The sequence below is a fragment of the Zonotrichia albicollis genome, chromosome 18 (genome assembly GCF_047830755.1).
Source record: "Zonotrichia albicollis isolate bZonAlb1 chromosome 18, bZonAlb1.hap1, whole genome shotgun sequence".
NCBI lineage: Eukaryota > Metazoa > Chordata > Aves > Passeriformes > Passerellidae > Zonotrichia > Zonotrichia albicollis.
This window is the reverse complement of record NC_133836.1, coordinates 681,768-704,225: the sequence shown is the minus strand read 5'-3', so window position 1 is coordinate 704,225 and position 22,458 is coordinate 681,768. Positions and strand designations below refer to the sequence as shown.

At 44.3% G+C, this 22,458-nt stretch overlaps 1 protein-coding gene across 1 annotated transcript in view; it reads right to left on the bottom strand.

Annotated features, from left to right (window-relative positions):
* TMEM132D (transmembrane protein 132D) overlaps positions 1 to 21,830 on the bottom strand; it is a 178,062-nt gene extending 156,232 nt beyond the window's left edge. Inside the window, exon 1 of the mRNA XM_014272018.3 lies at positions 21,034 to 21,830. Coding sequence (XP_014127493.2) covers positions 21,034 to 21,112 — 79 coding nt within the window. The 5' untranslated portion in view covers positions 21,113 to 21,830. The remainder of the gene's footprint in view (positions 1 to 21,033) is intronic.
* Positions 21,831 to 22,458: the final 628 nt, after the last annotated feature.

Below are 22,458 nucleotides of genomic sequence, written 5' to 3'. Positions count from 1 at the left end.
AATGGAGCAAAGAACATAGAAATGATCTGGTACAACAGTGTTACTCTGCAGAATTACAACACTTAACATCAAGCATTTGAAAGGCTGTGGCAGGAGTGGTTTCCTCTGAAACCACTGGGTTTTCAAGGCAGTTCTAAGAGCAGGAGGCAGAGCAGGCACCTGTGTTATAAACCAGGTATGGAGTGTGGTAATTCCTGGGGCTTAGAGCAGAGCTCTGCCGAATGCAAGGGTCAAATCTTACTTGGCTTCCAGGACCTGAGGCATTTCCAAGGAGAGTTTCCTGTGCCCATCAAACCCCTGCCCTGGAGACGAACCAAGACCAGGGAGAAGTTTTCCATGGAGGCGTCTGGGGGAGTGAGTCTGTGTTAGCTGTCACTTGCTGGCCACGGATCACAGTTTAAAAATCTTTAATGTGTCTGTTCCATAACAGCTTTGCCATTCCCCACTCACAGCTGGATGTTTTACACCCCTAATACAGATGACATTTGTATCCTTTACGTTTCAGTCTGCCATTGGAGAGAGTTCTCAGCAAGACACAATCAAATTAGCTTCAACTGTCTGCAGGACCTACTGCAGAGAAGCTCTAAAAGAAATCAGTAATTTCAGCCTCAGTACAGACATGTACATAATCACTGTGCTCCAGAAGCCCAGAGAACTGAGACATATCGAAAATGAATGAAAAATAAGCATGTAAATGAAAAGCACCTTCTAGTCTCCTCCTCCAGAAGAGATGGTATTTTTGCATTTATTTATAGCACTTAAAGAGCTGAAGTCACAACTGGGTTAGTAATAAATAGAATGAAATAATTCTGGAAAGCCAAGGTATGGCCTCAGGAAGCATGAGGGAAAACAGGCTGCAAAATGCCACTGAAGTTTCACGTGTATCCACACAGACAGCAACAGCAAAACCCAAACACCTGCAGTGTTATCCCAAACCCCCAGTGGAGGATTTGCACAGAGCGCATCCCTGCTTGTCTCTGACACCCAGAGGCACCATCACTCTTCTGCATCCCTGCAGTTTCTCCTTTTTTCTCAAAAGCTTCTCCCCTAATGTTCTGTAGCTGCTGGGAGTGCAGAGGGCCAATCCTGCTGTTCCCAGCTCCACACACGAATCTGAGCTGACAAGCTGCTAGCCAGAACTCCCACTCCTCTTCTAATTCCTCCTCATCATCTCCCTTTCCTTTTGCTAATACTGCTGCAACTTCTGCAGGCATTTCAGTAGTGAGAGGTATCTAGCAAAGAAAACAAATGGAAAAATTACTTTTGTGCTGGGCTTCTCAATACAGCACTTCATACCTCTTCAACACAGCATTTTCCAGCTCAGCTTTATAAAGGAGAGCAGAGATTTGTGGTGAGCTTTACTCCACAGAAACATGGATTATAGCAACATGCATTGAAGGAGGCTGGGTAAATGGCCTCAGTGCTTCAGATGAAGTAAGGAAAACACAGCAGGACTGGAACAGCTTTTCTGTCTCAGAGATCACTCCTCCAAACCTGCCTTGCTATGGAGAAGGATGTCTTCCAGACAAAGGTACTCAAAAGCAAAATCTGTTCATTGCAAAAACAGTGTACAGCTCATCTCCAGCCATCCATCAGCCCTGGTGCAGGAGCTCCTTTCTCAGCAGGGAAAAACTGGAGCTGGACTTAGAGCAAAACTCCAGTTTTATCATTTTTTCATCACCTTGGAAGAAATAGGCATCAAGAGAATAAATTTTCCCCATTCTGTCATAAAATGCTTCTACATTGTTAGAAAGGACAAAAAATACTACTGGAATTAAGAAATGAGCCTGAATGAAAACGTCAGTGAGTGTAACTGAGCCACTGCAAGCCACTGCACTTGGAGCTGCATGTAAAATCCATTTATCCAGTGGGATCGGGGGATTCCAGTGCCTGCTCTTCAGTGACACGCTGGCCTCCCACTGGAGGTTTGTGGAGGAAGGAGAGATCCACATTTATGCCAGGCCTATAAGGAATACGTGATCTGGGGGCCTCCCTTCTCCCCCAGCTCCCTTGGGGTCACACAGCTTTGTTCTGGTCTGCAGCAGAGATGCAAGGACGAGCCAAATGCAGCTAAAGCCCCAATTCGGGGAAGCAGCAGAAGGGAAGATATTAGGGTCAAGTCCCCAGCAGGACTCCAGAGATTTTGTTGACTTTACCAGCAGCAGAGCATTCTAAAAATACTGGGGAGCTTTATTAGTTGAGCCTGAGATGGAAATGCAAACATGTCTGTAATTTCAAGTTTGCAGCTATATTTCACCTGTTTTCTTGGCTACACAGACCAGAAATAAAGTCAGTAATTAACCAATATAACCTTATTTCCCATTCTTGTAACATGCCTTATTTAAGAATGCTGAAGGCATTATGATAAATATTATCGTTCCAATAAACTTCACAAATATATATATATATATAACAAGGATTTAAACAAACTATTTTCCTTGCCCTGCTTGAATTTCTCCTTCCACTCAAATCACCAAAGAAAAAAACAACACAGAAAACAATTACAGTTCTAATCTTTCAGCCTGCACTTATGGGATTAAGAGTTAATACTTCTCATAACTGTAGTCTCAGTCTGTTCTTCTGGTGTCTCAGAAAGAAGTCATTGCAATAACTTCCACAGAAATTTTATGGATTTCTTTTTATTTGTCTTTAGACATAAACCTTAAAGACCCAAATATGTTCAAGGGTTCCTCCAAAACCACAGAAATGTGAAGTTTTTGTAATAAATGAGAGGTTTATAGCTAAATCCTCGAAACTTCTCAAAAGCCCCAAATGCCATGGGAGTGATAAATCTCTTTTTTGATACAACAAAAAGCTAAATCATAAAACAAGGAACCCAAATGCAAAGTTTTCTTAAGGTAATTTTTAAAACAAAACAGGTATCAATTTTTCAAGATCCCATAAAGGCTTGCCACATAAGTGAATAAGATCAGGGAAAGCACATGTATCAAATACATGTGCTGGGAAAGCAGAAATTACTCTAATTAGAAAGTTTCTCCTCCTGCTGAAATCTAAAGAGATAAATTCTGTCTCCTGTTAAAGCAAAGTAAATCCAGAGTAATCCCCCAGAAACTGCTCCACGGTTATATCAAGGTAACAAGTAGCTGAATTTAGTCAGGGCTCTTGAAAATCAGATTAAAATGAAGCCCTGCAAGTGCTACCTGCAGCCAGAGAGCATCCCCTTTTGTAACAGGTTCATCTGCTTTAATCAGCAGAGGACGATGAGGGGCTGAGATGAAGGCTGGGCACAGTTAATGAGCCTTTACCAGTGTCTGGGTCATTAACCAGCCCCAGAGTGCCCTGGTGCTCCCAGGGCTGTGGCACACGCTGGGACACTCACCTGGACACTGCTCTGTTTCTGCATTTGGGAAAACCAAAAGCATTTGCAGCATTTTTTGGGGGGCTCCTCCCTGTCATCCTCTCACGTTACAGTCTGAGGGATGAACCCCAGAGAATCGGTCTTTTACCCCCATGGAAGGGGCTGTGACTTTACAGCAAACCCTGGATATTCTGTGCTATCACAGAAACAGGAAACATGCACAGAATGTTGCCATGCCACCTGCAGGGAGAAAGTCCAGTAAAATTCACAGTTCAGAGAGGCAAACACCCAAAGCTTTGGGAAAGGCTAATTCATTACAACTGTCACACTCAATTACAGAGTCTGCAGTAATCCAACACATCCATTGTTTTTCCCTCTTCAGACAGAAAAGAGCCAATTGCCCAGGCTCAGAATTAAACATCTGTTTCACAAAACAAAGATATTAACCTCCGAGTTTGGTTATGAACCAATAAAATCCAGTCATTCACCACTGCTCAGTAACAGGTGTTTTCTCCATTACACAAATTGCTGCAGCCAAATCCTCAACTGAAGCTGCTGCAGTGATTGAATTTTGGAGCTACTACGTGGGCTGTTATTAATGCAGGGATACAGATGCTTCTTTTACTAAAACATATTTATTTCAGAATGTTCTGCTGTGGTTTCTGTCACTGTTACATAGATGTAACTAAATATTTAGACATAACAGAATCAAGTATTGTAAAAGAAACAAACACATGGCGGCTTTACATACTGGAAAACATCAAATCATGTCTCCATATCAGTCACAAAGTGTAACAATTATCTCATTGTTTAAATTGTCATTGTTCATTGTGTTAATTGTTCATACAAGCCAATCACAAATGAAATAGGAAGCAGTCCCAACCACGAATTTTGCTTTCAAGGAAACCCTCACAATTTTGGAAATAAAACAATCCATACTGAATGGAATTTAATCAGGCTCCTCAGGAGCTAAAGGAATGGTGAAATTCCTCAGAGAGAAGTCAATTCTGCCCCCAGTGCAGAGATGTGAATCCAAAGTGACTGCACGTCATCTGGAGCACGAGCCGCTCTGCATGAGCTGAGCACTGGCTTCTCCTCCTTCCAAATTCTCCCAGACACCGAACTAATGAGCTACAAAGAGTGTATGTGCTCTGCAACAGCTCCGCTCAGCATGAGCAGCAAGCGAAGGGAGCGTTAATGGAACAGCAGCAAACGTGAGACCAGCAAAGGAGCTTTAACACAAGCTGCAACCACCGTAAATCAAACTCTGCTTTGAGCCTTTGTCGTAGGCTGCAGATCTGAAATCGTCACAATTCAATATTAGAAATAAAATGCTGTGAAAAGGAAAGATAACTCACCCTTGTTTAACCTTGTGACACAGCATGGCACCAGGAATTCCTTGCCTAAGCAATGTTTCATAGAATGCCTTCCCTGCAGGCTTTACCTGAAATGTGGACAGCTCCTTAGCTGGTATTTTCACTGATTGCCAAGCTGTCCATACAAACTGAAATTTGGTACTAAAAGCACATCTTTGGCTTCTCAGGCCTTCAGGGATTAAATGAACATACATTTACACCAAAAGGACAAAGAACACCAGCACTGGAAACTGTTCTGCAATGTCCCTGGGTCACTCCAAATCCTCCCCCTGGGAACAGTATTTCCCTGGCCTAGGTCTGTTTATCACAGAGTCCAGGGGGAATTCTGAAGCCTGATAACTTAAAGTAAATGAGAAGATGGAAAGAGTGGAATGACTGGTAAATGATCAAAATTAATCTGTGTCAGTCTCTAAGCACAAATAGCATTGTGCTTCTCTGAAGGGTCAAGGATTAATTCCATTTCAAAGCACATAATTGCAACCTCTTCTGTTTCTTGAGGACATTCACAATGTAGTAGAGATTTTCCAAAAATATTATCTGGCATTTCTAAAGCTGTGCCTATAAAGTATTTTAAAAAGCATTATGTTAGCTATCTCTAAACATATCTCTGCATCTTTTTATACTCATGCCTTAACAGGCAACTGCCAAGTGAGTACCAATTAGCTCCTCAAAAGTATATAAGGATGAGATGCATATTCCAGAAATCAAAACTGCAGGAAAGCCATTTAACCCAAAAGAAATTGTAGAGGCACAGGATCTGGCCAGAATATGAACCTTCATAAGGAAAAAATACAGAACAGGCCTCCTGAACGACTGTATATATTAACAGGACCATGAGAAGGTTTTCTCCTCAGATTTTCCTAAGCAAAGTGATCAAAAGGTTACAATTTGAGGCCAAATTCCCTTGAGAAGAAAAATAAATCTACCAAAATACCTGCAAACACATTCCATGGATTAAAGGTTATATAAAAAGCCAACAGGTCAGAAATACCTCTCTTCCTCCTCTCCCTCCACAATTCTATCTAATTAGATTGAATGCCTTTTTATTTTGTTCAGTGCAGAGAATTTCTGAAATCCCAGTTTAATCAAGCCTGAGTCCTACCACTCCTCTGAGGCACCATTTCCTTCAAAGCCATAAACTTCAGCTGAGGTTGTGTTCATTTTACAGTATTTTTTCCCCCCTTGAATTAATAATAACAACAAAAATCGAATTGTATCCCAGCGCCTCCCTACACTTTATTAAAGCACTTAATTTCTGATCTTTTAAATATTCTCCTTTATGCCCAGGCCTCTCTCATTTGTTACTGACACAGACATTTAGAGCAGGTGAGCAGCAGAGGGATGCTGGGGCAGTGATACCATTCCCAGGGAACCACAAAAGCTGACTTGCTGTCCCTCAAACTGAGGGGCAAGTTTTGATTTTGATTGTGGCTGCACAACCCCAAAGATAGGGGTTGAATGTGGCTTTTTGAATTTGATTGGAATGCTACCAGTGTTACAGCTGTTTCCATCAGAGCTGCCTCTGGCCAGAAGAGGCACTGGGCTGTATAAAGCTATAAAGTCCTTTTTCAGTGTCACAGAAGGGCTCAGACAGGATTTTGGTGCATTAAAAAGGCCCCAGTACTGGGCACTAAAGATGTCCTTAACCTAAACAGACAGGGACCCTTATCAAGGTAAAACAGGACCTGCTTAACAGAAAACCAGAAAATTCAAACCAGAAAGCAGCAGATTTCATTACCAAGGTGACAGTCAACAAAAACAAGCTTTGCCCTTTTAAAGGTGATCAAAAGGAGAATGTGCAACACCCAACTCAGTACAAAGGTGAAACCATGGATAAAGGTCTAATTGCATGTTTATATTATAAATGGGGAGACTAGAGGGCCTTACAGGCTGTAACAACAGTAAATTTGGTTAGTGGCTTTAAGACCTGAACTCTGGACAGCATTGTCACCTGCCTGTGTGTCCTGGGCAGGGAAACAAAGGCAGGACCCAGCCAAGGCACACCCAGCTCCATGCACACCGGCCAGGGTGTGCTGCTGGGTTCCAAAGCAGTGGCCAGGTTCACCTCTGGGGATTGCTTTCCTCTCCCACTGCTCTGCCGCTCCTGCCTTCCCCTCCGCAGAAATAAATAAAAGAGGTCTTTGTCATGGTAACTGTGGAGCTCCTCACACAGGCAGCCTCCCAGGGAGCACTGCCTCTGAACAAGATGCCCACCAGATACTCCCAGGAAAGTCCCAAGGGAAATAAATGTTGAATTACTTGGATGTTTAACTCAAGCCTCAGTAGCCAGCGTGTCGAAAATGATATCCAATCAGCTCACCTGCCCAAAGCCTGTAAGAGCACATGAAATGAACAGCTACATGTAGACTTCTTAATGTGAAAAGGGATTGTTTTCCAAAAAATGGAAGTTTGGCCTGCTTGGAATATGTCTGATTTAACAGAACGCCCTGCATATCATCTTCTGGGGCCACCAGCTGTGGAGAGTGAATATTGTGATATTATCCAGCTCTGAAACAATGCAAGAGGAATTTAATTTTAGAAGGCAGATATGGACTGTTCTGTGTATACAGGAAGCATGAAAGCATTATTTGGGAATCATAAAAACCTGTCTTTCAAGACAGCACTCTTTGTGCAGTCCTGGGGAAGGGAGAATGCAGCTCAGTGCTGTGATCAGTGAAAATCTTAACAATCCAGTCAATGGGAATCTCTTTGGAAAGGACATCAGGACATGCTTGTTGTTCATTTGTCTCAGGGAAAGGCCGGCCTGATTTGGCTGCTTCTCCACAAACCCCTGAAATTCCTGATGCCCTAATCCAATCTTCGCCTTCTGATATGAAACTCCTGCTGCACTCAGGACTGCCACCCTATTTCCTAGGGTTTTATGGGGCTTCTTTGCTCTTTCAACAAAATTCAGGCTGGGCTCTAACATACAAAAATGTGAAAGAACCTAATATCTGTAAAACTGTTTCAGGATAGTTTCAAAGCAGTCTTAAGTTCTGCATCGTGGACATGGGTTTGGAGTGAAGAACTTGCAGATATTCACAACTGACTTCGCATTTCAAGACAAAGAAGTTCTGCCATCAGAAGATAACACAGAGAAATTGAATATATACAGGGGAACAGAAATTCTGAATTAATCAATTTCATCCATTTCTGTTGTAATAGTAACATCAGCATCCCTAAACTCCAGACAAGATCCTATCCACTGAGCTGGGAGCATTTTGGTTCCTAAATTTAAAACCAGATGCTTCCAAAAATCCAGCCTTCATCTAAAGAGGGAAGAAATGTGTTGCTAAACAGATGTATTAATGCAATGTTGTCTTAAAAGCCGGAAAACAATCAGCCAAGATAAGGACGTTCCTACATCACATATTCACTAATTACTACATGCTTCCATGTTTTATTTTAACTACATGGAAACAAAAGCTATTTTAATTAAAGAGAAGGCAGCTACACAAGCTAGAGCTGGAAAGTGAAATGCCTTAAGCAGTTCTTTGGAGGACTTCACAATGTCTGACAATTCCAATCTATTAGCTACCCCTCTCTCCACAGAGATCATGATTAGCCAGCAAACTTGCCCTTTCAATTCACTCAAAGCTTCAATCTATTCCATCTGTGCTCTCTGAACCTTTCATTTCCAATAGGTTCGGGGTAATTCAGAGCAGCCAGGGAGGCTGACAAGTTCTGCCTTTCTTTTACATCCTCAGGGCTACATGCTGACACCTTTGAATGAATGTAGAAATAAATACAATATCACTGCTTTCACACAACATCGTCATTGCTTTGAATTCCATTAAGGAAGCACACAGGTGTAATTAGGAATTGGGCCATGACTCAAACAGCCACTTGCCCTCATGCTGGTCTCACCATTCCGCTGTAATGGAATAAAACCCTCCTGTGAGCTCGCAGCTGGACCCAAAGGCTGAGTGCCTTAAGAGTCCAGATGGACAGGAAAGGTAACTGTGCTGCAGATCAGTGAGCATTGAAAGGGTCCTGGCGCCTTACTGCACACTCTGAGCAGCAGTGGGACCTGTGGCAGAGTACAGCTCCCACATGGAATGTGTCTGCTGGCAGTGATGCTGGGCGTGGGACAGAGGCAGGAAGCCCACACCAGATCTGAGGAGAATTAGGGCTTAACCAGTTCGGTTCAGTTCAGGAGGCACCAACCAAGGGATGAAGAGCTGGGCAGTGTCTGGGTGACAGGCAGGTGTGAGGGTCCCATCCCACAGCAGTCTGTAGTGCTGAACACGGCACTGAGAGCCGGCGTCTCTGCTCTGTGGCTGCCATGGGATGTCAGCTTGCTGAGGCCTATCAGCTGCAAAGGCAATTAGAAATACACCAAGTGATCGCTGTCGAGCTTCCTTCCATCTGGCCTGGTTTCTGTGCTTGAACAACAGCTAAGATTGAACATCACCTGGCTCTATAATCATGCTCTCTGCAAGGGAGTGAGAATGAAGGCGTGGGAACAGATTACTGGATGTACAGTTAGATACTACAAACAGAAAACATTCATTGCAGCCTATGAAGGCACTCAGCCCTTTTTCATCTGAGATCTGGTGAGCGTGTGGCCTCGGGGTGAGATTGTTCACAGTCCCATCTCTGTTGGAAAGCTTTTCTTTTTGCTCCGTTAGTTTTCCAGCAGATCAAGGAGCTCAACCACCTCAGTAGGCAACTGCAGTACTACTGGAGCTGGTGCCTGCAACGAAAAACCCCAACCTCTATAAATGAGGAAAAAATATTAGTTTTCAGCTGTCTCTGCGAGCTCCCTGCATGGCTCATTACTCAACTGCAGAAATGCCAATGCCACACAGGAAAGAGATTGCAGCAGCCCCAGCTGAGGCTGACGCTGCTGTGAGCAGCTCTACCATCCATGCTCCTTTTCAGAGCAGATTCAGCCCACTAAAGAATATTATAATTTTTTTTCTGTCTCCAGCTTACAGTCTAGGTTTAAGTGAACAAAATCCAACACACAAAATACAGGAAAGCACCACTGGTCAACTACTGCACCTGCACTATCCCTGTAAAGTGGGGTTTTTTAATTTCCAGGAAAAGGTCTGTCAGAACCATTTTCTACAGCCAAATTACAAAAATTCTGAACATTGTTTCTGTGAAGGTAGGCCTTGACTCCTGAAGGCTTATTGTTCCCAGCTGTGTTTTCACAGCACTTAGCAGAGTTTTCCCAGCAATGCAGTGTGGTTTCATGATCCCCTCTGGAGCTGCATGGCATCTCCAGGAGCACACAATGCAGCGTTCCCCTGGCCCAGCTGATGCCTCCTCGTGCAGGGCAGAAGACAAATTCTATTGTGAGAGCTGAGAACGAAACAAAACCCTTCCCAGTGTCACCCTCGGCCAGCAGGTCAAGGGAACACACTCAGAGGAGCTGCAAAGTGTGGGAGCTTCCATTATGCAAAGGCCAGAATGTGCAGAGAGACTTTTTACTACTGGAAAAAGAGGTGAGAATGACGAAGGTTGCATGCATGTGAGAATATTTTACTGCAAAGACAAAAGAGTTAGTTTCAACCACTGAATGCAAAGGAGTACCTGAGCATCAGTTGTTCTGGTTTTCCTTTCAGAGGGGTGAAATAAAGTACAAACCATTTCACATGGGATTGTTGAGAAAATTAGCAAAACTATCTTAGCTGCTGCAACTTGCATTCAGCATAAGCAAAATAACTATTTATTTATTCCATGAAAATTTATGGTAGTTTATATTTGTATTAGTCTGAAACTTAAGTGTAAAGAGGGGATTGTGTTTTCTTCATTTAAATTAAGGGCAACTCTGAGGGCAACTCTGCAGTTTGGTAGAATACAAGTTTCATTGGATAAGATTAAGTATTTGTGTAACTGAACCCATCAGGCCTCCTGGGATGGCTCTGGTGAGGGGCTGTGCACACCCTGTGTGCCTGCAGCAGCTCTCAGAGCACAGCTATTCTGATTTTCTCCAGCACACAACTTTCACAATCCCATCTTCACTATCAGTTCTTACTCTGCAGAGTACCACCACAACACAGAGTTGGATCATTATTTCTTCTTCTTGTCTTCCAACTTCCATAAATTTCTTCTTGCTTGCCCTCAATCTTAATTTTCTGGGCTCCCAGCCTAGAGTTTCAATTATTTTCTGATAACTCGTATAGGTCAGTACTAAAGTTCAATGTCATCTCTAAATCTAAGATTATATATGGTCTGTTTTCCTCCGTGATTCCTTCTGTTCATCCCACTGCTGAAAACAAGGCTTGGTATTGGAAGGAGAAGAGCAGCAGCACTGACCTATAAATAAAGGGGCAGGAGAAAGTGCAGGAATTATGGAGGGATTCACTTGCTGAGTGTCTGAGAGAAACATTGATTCAGAAATTGGAGAAGAAAATGACGAGGCGCTGGAAGTGACATTTGCTAAGGACCGGTCAGATTTAGATTGGAAGGAACACAACGATCAGCTCTTCCTAAGACAGATGTCAGAGAAGGACAAAAGATAACTGAGACTGCCACAACAATTCCACAGAGGAGGTTTTGATCGTGCCTGTTTGTAGGAAGAAGATAGAACAAGGGAGAGAATGTGTAGTTCTTGTGACAAATTGATCAAAGTGGCAGCAAACATCTGCAACAAGTCAGAGAGAGGCCCAAAAGGGAACGCTGCAGAGTCAGCACAGATGTGAGGATTACAGGGCTGCTCTTCTCAGGCGGAAAACCAACGAGAATCTCCTTGTTATGAAACAAAGGATGGCTTTAGCACTTCACAGGATGAACTGAGACACTGGAAAATCCCTCTTACACCAAGAAACATCCTGCAGGACTCTGTCAGCATTTGAGGGGTCTTTTCTTAATCCCTCGATCTTCACTGTCTCCCAACAACTTTCCAGACTAGCTGCAGGCCATAAGTACCCAAGGGCTGGGAGAGTTAACTACCTGAGAAATGGTCATCTGACCCACGGAAACTGCTGAAATCCTACAAGGTCTGGGAATGCCCCCTCTGCACCTCCATCTGAATTCACTGCTCCTCACTCGGGCCGCCAACGCCCAGGGCTGGCAGCACTGCAGATCTGCTGCCAAAGTCATCCTTCTCCTCTGGAGCTGCTGAAAGGAGAACAGTTGAAGAGAATCTCCTCATGAACCGTCGTTTTATTATTATTGATGCCATTTGATTATTTGATGAGAACCTATAATGCACACGCAGACATTCTGAGCACCAAACTATAAATACAGGAACAAAGGTCTGCTATATTTAGTATTCTCCACTTACAAGCATTTCTCTTTCTTCAGGGTCTGATCCAAACCAAACTCATAATTCTGACAGGAATAGATGAAAGGATGAAAGCAGCACATGACTGCATAGAAATAGAACAAAACCAAACAAATACATGCTTCACCAGTGATTATTGTACCATTACTCTGATCTACTGCTGCTCTCATAAAGAGGCTAAATAAAAAGGCAGGCAAAGCCCCAGTAGATGCTGATACTTGTATTGTAAACTGCTGCAGCTGAAACAGCAGGGAGCATCTTCAGCAATATCCAAAGTTATGACAGGACAAATAGGGAAAAAAGGTAACAGCAGCAGCACACACCTGTGGAAGATCACAGATCTTAAGTATTTACCTTAGTTAGCTTTACACAAATGAATAAATAAGAACAATAAAGGCACTGAGATACCACTCAAAACTTCAGCCTGGTGGACAGCATTGACAAGGAAATGCCACCTTCTTTGTCAAGGGAATTCACAGTGATATTTTCTTTGTGTTTTTTATAACATGAAATTGGTTCCAAGTCAGACTCCACCTAATTTAGAATGAAAGAACCTAAAGGCTAACGAACAGGATTGTGTCTGGTTCGCTGTGTGTTCATACAAGTTAGCTCACCAGTCAGAAGAATCCATTCCTTTTGACTCTTTCAACTTCCATGTCCCATCAATAACACAGGGACCAGCCAAGAGTCTCTTTCACCATCTCATTACCCCCACTCCCCAATATGTTCACAACTTACCAGACTGAAGGAGCCTAAAATAAACGCCAAAGACTTAAAGGGGCAAAGAAGGAATGAAATATTTCTAAGATCTGTACCATCTGCCAAAAAAACCTACTCTTTCATAAGTGGTTTGTTGCATTGGTAATACAGACATTGACAATATTTTCTTTAATAGAAAATATAACAGAATACAACGGAAATAAATACAAAACCATCTTTATTACATCTTCTTATAGAAGTCTTTTTATGTTCCCTTTACCATGCTGCTGTTTGAAAAGGCTTAGATAGCATATTCATTGTAACATCAGCGGATGGCATCTACTCAATCCCTTTGAATATTTTAATCACACACATGCTTTCATCAGATCTTTATTTTTTCCTTACCCCACTCTTCTTTTCTATTCTCACAGGCCTCTGAGCAGCTCATGTTGTCCAGCAATCAGAATGTCACATTCCAATATTTAACACAGATGCTAGAAATTAATTCTTATCATGTGGTAACATGTACAGCAGATGCTGCAGAGCTGCAAGTAAACCAGATTCTGCTCTGAACACCTTGTATTCTGAGTTTTAAAAAAGGGAAAGCAGGGAACTGGAGTGGTTTTTCAAAGGTTACAGAAAGCCAATGGATACCCTCACTCCTAAATCACCATCACGAACCACTACATTCCGCTGCTCTCATAAAGAAGAGAACTCTAACAAGGTAAAATGATTGTATTTTTGTAAGAGGATAATAATGCCTGACTTTAAAAAAATGGGCTGGAAAATAATGCTTTATAAGGTCATTTACAATAATAAACCAGTACTATTAGAAGGCCACTCCAAGCTATCAGTCATTTTCCCACTTCAGAGCCTATCAAACAGAGATATTTCTGCTCCACAAAATATCAAACAGCATGAAATCCTCAATTTTGTGGGAGATGCCAATGTTCGTGTGTGGCTTGTCTGAAGAGATTTTGTTTATTTTTAAAAACACTGAGCATGCTGCCAGGGCTGTAGTACAGGCTGGCTCAGTGGAAACCCATTAAAACCACTTTGCTGGGCAGATGGTGTCAGAGAGTCAGGAGCACAGAACAGAATCCCACTGTGCACAAGTGTTCAGTATGCAAGAAATCATCTCCTATCAGACAGTGCTGCAGGGGACACAGGCAGCCACAGAGGAGAGCCGAGCACAGCAAAGGCAGGGGAGGCTCACAACCCAGAAATGTGCAAAGGACATGGAACAAGGCAGCATGAGCTGCAGAACCTTTCAGGCCCCTTCTGCATGTGCTCCTTCCAGAGAAGGAAGGACAGGTGTGCTCAGTGTTTCAGTGGCTAATTCTGCAGGTGAGCACAGCACCCAACAAACCCTGCGTTAACAGATCCTAAACAGAACACACACATGGAAAATGAGTGTAAAAGTATTCCCTGTACTCTGCACCACGGGTGGCAGTGAACTTGCAGTGTGGGGGCACAATCAGCTGCTCGATGCTGCCCCAAGTCCTGCACTGAGAACCACACAAAGAGATCCTTCTTCTTCTCCAGAGCTACAGACCTGTGACCCTGAGCAAACTAGATCCTATTCTTATGTCTGAGAACAAGGTAAGGATGACAGGAGTGTAACTGCAGGTACATGGTGTATTTACAGATTTATCACACTGCAAAGTTTTGCAGAGCTGAATAGTTCTTTCAACAGTAGCTCAAAACACAATCTTCAGAAACAACATCAAGCAGGAAAACCTGACAATATACCCAGTGCTGGCAGCAAAGTAGGAAGTTAAATGTAGGAATCTGACACACACAGACAAGAAAGATAACTACCCCATGTGTACCAGCAAATCAAAATTAACCAAGCAAGGCTGATTACATTAGGACAGAGATGCATCGCTAAAGGATAAATACAGATATTGCAACTGTAAGCAGATGCAAATCACCATTATTTTCATGAAGACAAGTAGAATGAGTCACCATGGCTCAGCAGAAAATGGAGGATACAATTATGTGCTAATCCAGAATCTTTAGTACAGGAGTGGTTTGAACACTAAGTGGGATTGCTTCTTCCCTATATTGTGGATTAGGTCAATATTCACAGGCACTACTAGTTACCTCTGCCAGCTTTGGGTTCCTCCTCTTGCACAATCAATTTACATAATGTTTACTGAAAACATAAAACTACACTTTTAAAAATATAAATTAAAAGCAAGTGATGTGGAGGGCCCACAAAATTCAAGGTTTTGAGACCATTCAGCATTAGATGAGACTACACTCTGTGACTTGGAGGATTTTTTTAGCATGTAGGACATGCAGAGTCATCTGTGTGATTATCTGGACATCTGCCTTGCTCCTCAGCAAGAGATCTGCAGACTGTCTGCTCAACAGGCTGCCTCTCTTGAAAGCAAACGCTTCAAAGGACGAGATGTGGAGCATCCTGGTGCAGCTGGAGAGGAGCTCCTGTTGCTCCTTAGTCCATCTCAAAGCTGTGTCCCCCAAGGGTAAAGAGTGTGTTGACATCTTTCCACATCTCTGCTTGTGGTCCTTGTTATTATTACCCCTGCTGCTTTTTTATACATACCCAGCTAACTGATTGCCTCTGTTGTTTTTATAAGAACTACCTTATTCAATATCCTTCCCCTTCCCACAGTTTAGAATCTACATGGTCATTTTCAGATGTGGGTCTGTTTTGCTTACAAACCATTACCGCAGTCAATTCCTGAGACACTTCTACCAAAACATCCTTGTAGCAAAGTCTTTATTTGCAAATAAAACCCCAAATAACTAAACAAACCAATTCAAAGTAACTTTAAAACCAGAGACAGATGGGCCTAAGAGAAGGTGGAGTGACTAGAGGAGGAGGAAAGAAGCCTTCTGTTTTGTAAATCCAGGAAAATATGGCAACATTGATGACTCTCCTACCAACCTTTTATACACTGCTTGTACAAGAAACCAAAGTGCATTTTGCTGAGCCACTTCCAGGGAGACAATGGTCTGCAGCACAGAAACTCCCTCAAGGATTCTCTCTTGATGAAAACAGCCCAGCAGCGAGGGTGTGGGAACAAACAAGCGTTCTCTGTGTGCAGAGCGGAAGCTCCGAGGCAGTGAACTGACCCCAGGGTGCAGATGCCATAAGTGACTGGCAGGGTTCTCCTGCTCAGCGGTGATTTAACCAGCCTGTGCTGCACTGGATCACAAACACTCAGCAGTGCCTGTGGCTGGAGCACACAGGCAACACCACACTGCCCACAGCAACGCTTCCGAGTAACCACAGTCAGTCCCACTACACTGGTTTTCTCTTTCAAGGAAAAAAGCCATCTGACCTCCCAACAGAAATGCAGAGCATCTTACACAGTGCCCTGGTTTTGGTATTGTCACAAAGGTCTTTGTTTACAAGCAGGCACAAACTGGGATGCAGTCTGAAAGCAGCCTTGTTACTTCCATTTCCTCCCCTCGGTTTTTTCTCCCATGCACGCAGAAGGTTTCTGGCACTGGTTTCACAACACTGCTCAGATGTTCTATGAATCACCACCGGTGTGTGGGCTACAGGCTGAAAAATACCACTCCAGAAAACTCAGTGTAGTCTGAATTGAAGCCTGCTGAAGGCACTGAAAGGCCCTGACGGACTGCAGTGGGCTCAGTAGCAGGGTGTAACTCCTTCCATCGCAGAGCTGTGAGTTACAGCCTCCCCTGGGTCCGGTTTAGGCACAGCACTAAAGCAGCAAATGGAAGTTTGCATTGGTACCACACAGGCTGTGCTTTGGAAGATAAACAGTTTCAATCCCTTGGCTCTGTGGGACCATCAGACCAACACCTTACACCAGAATTAAGTCTATTCAATAAAAGAAGAAATAAGGGACATGAAAGGGCCAATCCTCATTCTGCAGTGAACTGTGCCCACATTTCAACCCCGGGGCAAAGCAGCCTAAGATCCTCAAATATGTACTTTAAACTGCTCATGGTAATTAGTGTTATCTACATGTCTCGGACCTACTTAAAATCCACTTCATTTGGAGCTGCCATTAATAATGCAGCAGGCAATACTACAAAGACTGGTGAAAATCAAGTAATTTAATGTACCACTTTATAAACCAAACTTGTGATGAATCTCAGCTGCCTCTTCAGCTTCCCTGCAATCAATCTGTCTGCAGTCATGTTTATGTATCCTAGGACCCGTGATAGACTGCCACTAGACTTGGCATCCACAACCACCTCAGGAGCTTGATTTAATGGGAATGCAGCATGAAAAATCAGATTATCTTTTGATTCTCTCCTTTATTAAATAAAACTGATCTTTATTGAATAAAGCTGCTTTTATTAATATCTAAAACATTGGTTGGTGTCACAGAGCCTGCCTGTCCTAAGGAACTAATAAAAGAAAAGACAGAAGTAAAAAAATGAGAACATTACAGGGAAATATTAGAAACCAAATCACATTAAGCCAGTATTGCAGCTGACAAATAAAACACGGGTCTAGCTGTGGAATTTTTTGTTCAGTCTGAATTTATTATTTTTACTGAAAGAAAAGGAATCAGAATGGAGTTTTTCCCACAAATACTCTGTGGCAAGAAACACAGCAAGAGTGAAAAAGTGGAAATGGTGTTCCCCTTCCCTTTTAGTGTATCAAACAACTTCAAATTCAGTGCAGCTGGGACAAAGCACAAAAACTCTGGGTTTAAGGAAACTTCTTGAACTTTAAGCTGGAAAGATTTAATTTATTTTGGGGGTTTTACAGAAAACTTTGGGGTTTTTGGCTGTAAGCAGAGCTCACAGGAAAAGCTCCTACTGAGCACACGTGTACTTTATGCTCACGTGAAAGCAGCAAGCACCACATTTCCCATCCAGACCAACTGCACAGCTGGAGCTGATGCCAGGAATGGCTCTGTCCACAACAAACACCAGCACTGTTACTTTGAGAAGAAGAATGTGTCCCTCGTCATCACAATCACAATCAGTCAACATGAACTGTAATTCAACCCTGAACTCTTGTCTAGCCACCACCAAGAAGGAGTGGAAAAAAATACATCTCATAAACAATCTTTGATTTTAATCCCATATACAGAATTATAAGCCATTACTAATATACTACCACTTTCCTAGAGGAATGAACGAAAACTAGCCATTTGGGGGTTTGGTTTCCTTGTTTTCCCACTTTCCAGTCACTTTGCTGTAACAGGAGATCTGCGTCTCTGCACATCTCTAGCTATGGGGAACACCCTGAGGGGATACAAGGAAATCCTGCCTAATACACTTGCCAAGCCTCCATTTCAATTAAATTGAGAGAAAAAGAAAATCAAACCAGCAGCTCCACGGCCTGAAATATCATTAGAGAGCATCTTGCAGGAAGATTTCTGCCCAGGATGACACAGAAGAACACAAAATGCTCAGCAGAAGACAATCAGAACAAATCACTAAAATGTTCATTTGGTTTTTACTGTCAACTTAAACTTGAAATCAATGAAATCAGGTTTTATATGGACACATTCATTATTAAAAAGGCTCCTCAATCTTTAGTTTCGCAATATACATCCCAGAAGTGTTTGGCATCTTATAGGAGATGCTGGTTTTATTCTAGCCAGGCATGGAACCTGGAGCTCAAATAAAGTATTGAAGTTCCTATTGTACTCCAGTGCAACAGATGAATTTCCATTTAAGCAAGAGAACAAAACACCCACATTATTGTGCCTGTTGCATTTGTTTGTTTTCATTAACATCAGCTGGACCTGGTTATTTTTTGACTGAAGACTTCCCAAGAACTTCTTCCCACCTTTGACAGCAAACACTGAACTGACTGAGGGACAGCACTGGCCCCCTAGGACTGACTCAGGAAAACTCTGCTGAGGACAAAGCTGTGAACTGCAGTTCCAGAGCATGATCACCTCTGCCCTGACACATCCACCTCCTGTGAGACTGACAGTGCATTAACACGCGTGGATTCTGCCATCACTGACAAGATGGCCTGAGAGGATCTTTAGCTCCTTATTGAAAACAACATTTCATTTCTCAGGCTGGAGCTCTGCGTTTTACAAGATAAAAGCAAAGCAAAATCACAATAGTATTCTCAAGTCTTCAACATTATTACCTGAAAGATTTGGAAACGGTGCAGTACAAGGTGTGTTGCCATGGTTCTGAGTAATAAGCAGCAGCCCTATACACAATAGAGAGCTGATTGCTGTTGCATGTTAAAAGCTTTTGTATCTCCTTAGGAAAACTTTGTCATCATGTCATAAATGAGAGAGTTTTTCTATTAGCAGCAGAAAAGCATCAAAGAAACATGCCCTGTAGTAGTAATCATGCCTGATGTGTTTTTTGTCTGTTCATCGTACTGCGTGGAGGGGGTGGGAATCAACCTTTTACACTGTGAAGTTCATACTATAAATCTCTGGAACACTCTGGTCTTTCCAGTGTGTTAAGGCATAGCAGTGCAGATGGAGGCTGTCACCAAAGAGAAAATAAACAATTGCATTAAGGACAGATATCTGTGTCACTGAACAGCAGAGCCCTGGCACTCCCACAGTGGTGTCTTGGATACCCGAGGTACAAGATCCACAGCACAGCTAACACCAGTGCTGCTGCAGGCATCTCCTGATCTCAGGTTTCATGGAATCACACAATTCTTTAGGCTGGAAAGCCCCCAAAACCATCGAATGCCCCTGCTAAGCCAGCACTGCCCCGTTCACCCCGGACCACATCCCCAGGCACCCCATCTACAGCCCCTTAAATCCCCCCAGGCATGGGGACTCCACCACTGCTCTGGGCAGCTGTGCCAGGGCTTGACAGCCCCTTTGCAGAAGCAATTTTTCCTAATACATCTTTCAAAAGAGATGCAAGTAACAGGTCAGAATGAAATCGCATATGAATGCTATAATTGCTGAGTTGGCAATAAAAGAAATGCTGTATTTGTAAAACTGAAATGCCATTTATTCCCACCCTGGAATAAACTGCAATCTCAGTCCAACATTATGTGAATACAGTGTTAGGGCAGCAAACTCAAACACAGCAAAAGCCAGGGAATGCAATGAAGTTCATACTCTTACTGCACTGTGAGCCTATCCAAAGTACTGATGATATTGCTTATAACAAAATACATCATTTACAGCCTAGCTGGGCAATCACAAGCTACTGGTGTGCAATGTGAATGAAGCAATCTCTTGAACAGACTCTGAATTCTAATCCCTGCTGCTAATGCATTTCCAATTGCAACTTTAGAACAGGACTTACGTAGGCACTGCATTTAGGAACATTTGAGAAGACTTATAATTTTGTTCCTTTCTTTCTTCACCTGTTCTAAGGCAAAAAGGAGGAGAATGGAATTTGATACAGGGAAGCATCACAGAAATAGAGAGCTAGTTATTCTGCCTTCTGTCAGTGAGCTCAGTTGTGGATACAAACTAATTAGTAAAAATAACTCACTTAATGAAAAAGAAAAGTGCTGATCTCTGGAAGTGTAAAAGGGCATTAAGAATAAGTAATATATTTTTTAATAGGGATATTTATAAGCAGGACTCTTTACCAGTATGTTTGCAGAATCACAGATTAAATGCATATGCTTTGATTCCCCTCTGAAGACTAAACCACATGAAAACTTTGTTTTCCTGCCAAAATATAACTGCTGATGCACAGTATCTGCTCAGTAGATATGTATACTTCTCCTAATTTATATTTCACAGGAATGCTCAGAATCATCTAAATGAAGTATTGCAAAAAGTGCATTCACCTTTTGGCTGATGCCATCGATGGAAACTTTTAAGTTCCGAGGAAGCTTTAAATGCACACAAAAATATGTGCACTGCCTGTGTGCTGGTTTTCTGATTTGAACTGTAAACAAGCTCGAGGGCTCCAAGAAGGAATCACTGAGTTGCGTGAAGTCATGCCATCAGGACATTCCAACTCTGTTCAGCATGCAGGATATCAGACACCTGCTACAGCATCTCATCAAAGCTCTGAAATGTTTCACAGTGTACCTGTTTCTTTTGTCCAGTAAAACACTGCCAGCCAGTCTGAGATACAGGAATTTTAATCTGAAAAATGGCACAGAAGGTGACGGTGGGGCAACCAAGTCCAATAGCCTGTACCTCTGGGGATTTCAGACTTCCATACCACAAACCCTTCATAATCCAAAGCAGAGCTAAGCTCAGCAGCAGCATCTTCCACCCCACCAAAAGTACAGTAAGGAGGTAACAGATGCCTCAGGAAACTGCCAGACTGTTTGTCATGGTCAGCCAAGGAAAGATCCTTCCATTCAGGCTTTCCCATCGCATCCTCTGTGGGTTTGACTAGCACATGGCTTCCCCCAAGTCTTTCCGTGTTGAATCGTATCAGCGCTCAAGGCACTACAGAGAGAGGGGAGAAGGGCTGGCTGTGCAAAATAAGGAACGAGATGCAGTGAAACAGAAGAGATTAAGACTTACCTTTGGAAAAAACTGCTGCCAGGCTCAAGAGGAGAGGCGACAACAGATGCCCCATATTGCTAATCCCGGAAGCACACATCCTACGGTTTGTGGAGCACTTAGGGATCAGTTTCACACACTTGGTAGTCAAAATCAAAACCGTTCAGCTGGAGAAGCTACATTTTCAGAAAAGGTCATCTGGAAAGCGCAAAAGGGATTTCCTTCGCAGAGAAGACTTACTTCTTTAGCGTTAACCCTCCCCCTTCCTCCCTCCTTTCTTCCAAACAGATGATGCTGTGGAAAAGCCCCCCTCTCCCGCAATAAATAAGGAGTCAGTTTGGGCTCGGATGCCGGCGCGGAGCCGCAGCTGCCCGAGGCGGGCGAGCAGCGCGGTGCCCGGCAGCGCCGTGTCCGTGTCCGTGTCCGTGTCCGTGCCGGGCTCGGGGCAGCGCCCGCCGCGGGATGCGCTTCACACGGGCAGCGCCCGCATCGCGGGGAGCAGCGCGGCGGCTGCCGGGCGGCACCAAAGTTTTCCTTCAGGCGATGCCGATCCGCCCTGCAATCATCCACGCGCGCGGGGCTCGGCGGTGCGCGCTCTTTTTTCCTTTCGCTCTTTTTCAAGTTCTCAGTTTCCTCATTGACCTGTCTGACTCTCCGCGCGACAGGGACATCACCGGGAGGAGGTGACGGCGCTCGGGGCTGCCGGGGCCGGCGGCGGCGGCCGGCGCGCACCTCCCGCCCCCGCGGCCCGGCCCGCCCGCCCGCGCCGGCCCCGCCGCATCCCGGGGGCTGCTCGGGTACCGGCTGAGCCGCCGCCGCCGAGAACAACAACGCGGCGCGGCCAAACAAATAAATAAATAACCGGGCCGAGCCAAGCCCCGCCTCACCCCCGGCGGCCCGGCAGCCCCAATCCCCGGGCAGCGGGGCGCGGAGCGGGGCGGAGCGGGGCGGGCCGGGGATGCGCGGACCGGCCCTTGCCCGGCCCCTGCCCGGCTCCTGCCCGGCTCCTGCCCGGTTCCTGCCCGCTCCTGGCCGCTCCTCCCGGGCGCGGCGGGAGATGGCAGCGGCGATCCCCGGGCTGGAACCCGGCTCATCTTCGGCGGGCAGGGCAGGGCAGCGGCGGCTCCGGGAACACGGGCAGGCAGAGCATCCCCAGCATCCCGAGGCGCTCCGGCAGCATCCCCGAGCGGCCCGGACGGACGGACGGACACGCACCCAAACACCCGCGGCATCCCTGCGGCTGCCAGCAGCGACGCGCTGGCATGAGCGTGCTGCTGCACGTGGCGAGCCTTGGGCTCCTTCCCTCGGCCCACTTTGCCGTGCTTTCAGCTCTCCCCAAGCCACTGCAACTGTCGTGATCCAAATCAAGTGCGGTGCAGGCGGAATAGGGAAATAATGTGAGGAGCGTGTAATGGAATACTTCGTACATGCTGCAAAAACAGCAGC